A 1709-nucleotide genomic window follows, 5' to 3' on the forward strand; every position below is an offset into this window, starting at 1 on the left:
TGTGTGTGTGTGTGTGTGTGTGTGTGTGTGTGTGTGTGTGTGTTTGCTTTTTAAGATGAATGAATAAACAAATCCCTGATATTAGTTGAGAAGGAATTCATTCAACTGAAGAGTTTCAGTTTTGGGCAAATTAAGATTTTATTCTAAAGGGAAAGCATTGCATCATGATATATGTACATACAGACTAGACTTTTCCTATGCAGTCAGTGCATAAGACACTAATCATATCCACCCATGTAGGCAAACTACTTATTCTCTCTGTGCCTCAGTTTCTTTATCTATCAAAGGGAAAGGATAATATGTGCCTTGGTCACCTCATGGTGGTTCTCTGGAATGATTAATATGATAAATGTGATAAGTTCTTACTATATCATTACTTTGAGCCTTGACTGATTTCTTCCAGGATGGGGACCTGCAGGCTTTTGCCTTAGGTCTAGCTACGATTAGAGTTTTCATACAGCCAAGTATCTTCAATGAAGTCTTATTTGATCCTTCCAGTTGGAAATGATCTTTGCTCCCTTGGATTTCACCTCTGATTTGTGCTTCTCCTATGCCCTTGTTATGTTCTATTGTGTTGAAGAGCAGCAGAGAGGAGAGGCAGGTAGAACATTGGACTTGCACTGAGGAAGACCTGGGTTGAAGCCCCACATTAGATACTTACTATGTGACCCTGTGCAAATCATAAATTCTCTGGGTATCAGTTTCTTCATCCATGAAATGGGCATAGTAGTAGCACCTACTTTACAGAGTTGTGAGGATCAAATGAGATGGTGTAAGTAGAATGCCTTGCAAATCTTACAGCACCACATAAATGTGAGTTGTTATACATTTATCTATGTCTGTGTCATATTACTGCTACTAGACTGTAAGCTCATGGAGGAGAAAAACTACATATTATCTACCTTTGTATCTCTCTCAGCACCTAGGAGAACTCAGATGAATTGTTAAGCTGGGCTCACCTTCAGTGGGAGGTAGGCAGCGATGGTAATCTTGGCACTCAGGTGAATGTGACCGTGTTTGTAGCTCACGAGCAGCGTGGTATACCCCTGGATTTCAGCTCTAACCCGGACACCACTGCAGTAATCTGACCCTGGCTTAAGTCTCCCTGCCAGAAAGAACAAATACAAAAGTTAAGAATATACTTTTCATTCAAGTGGGGGTGAAGGAGAATACTGTGGAGGGAAGAGGGGCTCCTAAGCATTCCATGCTTACACACAATCAGATTTCCTTTAGAAACATTTTGGTTCTGTTACAGTTTCACCCTGTGGCTACAGAAATTAATATAGTGAAGAATGAAAACAGAAATTCCCTAATGCCAGGGGGTGGGAGGAAGGTGTCGAGCAGGGTATGGATAAGAAAATGGTGGATGATGCTTATCAAGGAAAAACATGAAGAAAATGCTGTTATAACTAGAGAGAAAACAGACCAGCAAAATCTACTTGCTCATTTCCATAATTCTGGAGGCAGGTATAATGGGAAAAGCGTGTGCTTGAGCTAGGCCTGGCACTGAGAGATTTCAGCTGTGGTGTCTTCAAGCCTAGGATTCCATGCAAATAGTGTACTTGGCAAGGTTCAGGGAGGAAAAGGGGAGGGAGAGAGGAGGGAAAGGAAGAAGAAGGAAGGAGAAGGAGAGGAAGTTGGGGGGGAGCAGAAAGAGAGAAGAAGGGAGGAGAGAGAAAAAGGGGATAAAAAGGGACAGAAAGAGAGAC

General features: G+C 42.0%; 1 protein-coding gene across 1 annotated transcript in view; it reads right to left on the reverse strand.

The window, feature by feature from the left end:
• NUP210 (nucleoporin 210) overlaps nt 1–1709 on the reverse strand; it is a 166542-nt gene that overhangs the window by 82479 nt on the left and 82354 nt on the right. The window contains exon 14 of the mRNA XM_027836937.1: nt 960–1105. Coding sequence (XP_027692738.1) covers nt 960–1105 — 146 coding nt within the window. The remainder of the gene's footprint in view (nt 1–959; nt 1106–1709) is intronic.

The sequence above is a fragment of the Vombatus ursinus genome, unplaced genomic scaffold (genome assembly GCF_900497805.2).
Source record: "Vombatus ursinus unplaced genomic scaffold, bare-nosed wombat genome assembly UNPS02014820.1, whole genome shotgun sequence".
NCBI classification, from domain to species: domain Eukaryota; kingdom Metazoa; phylum Chordata; class Mammalia; order Diprotodontia; family Vombatidae; genus Vombatus; species Vombatus ursinus.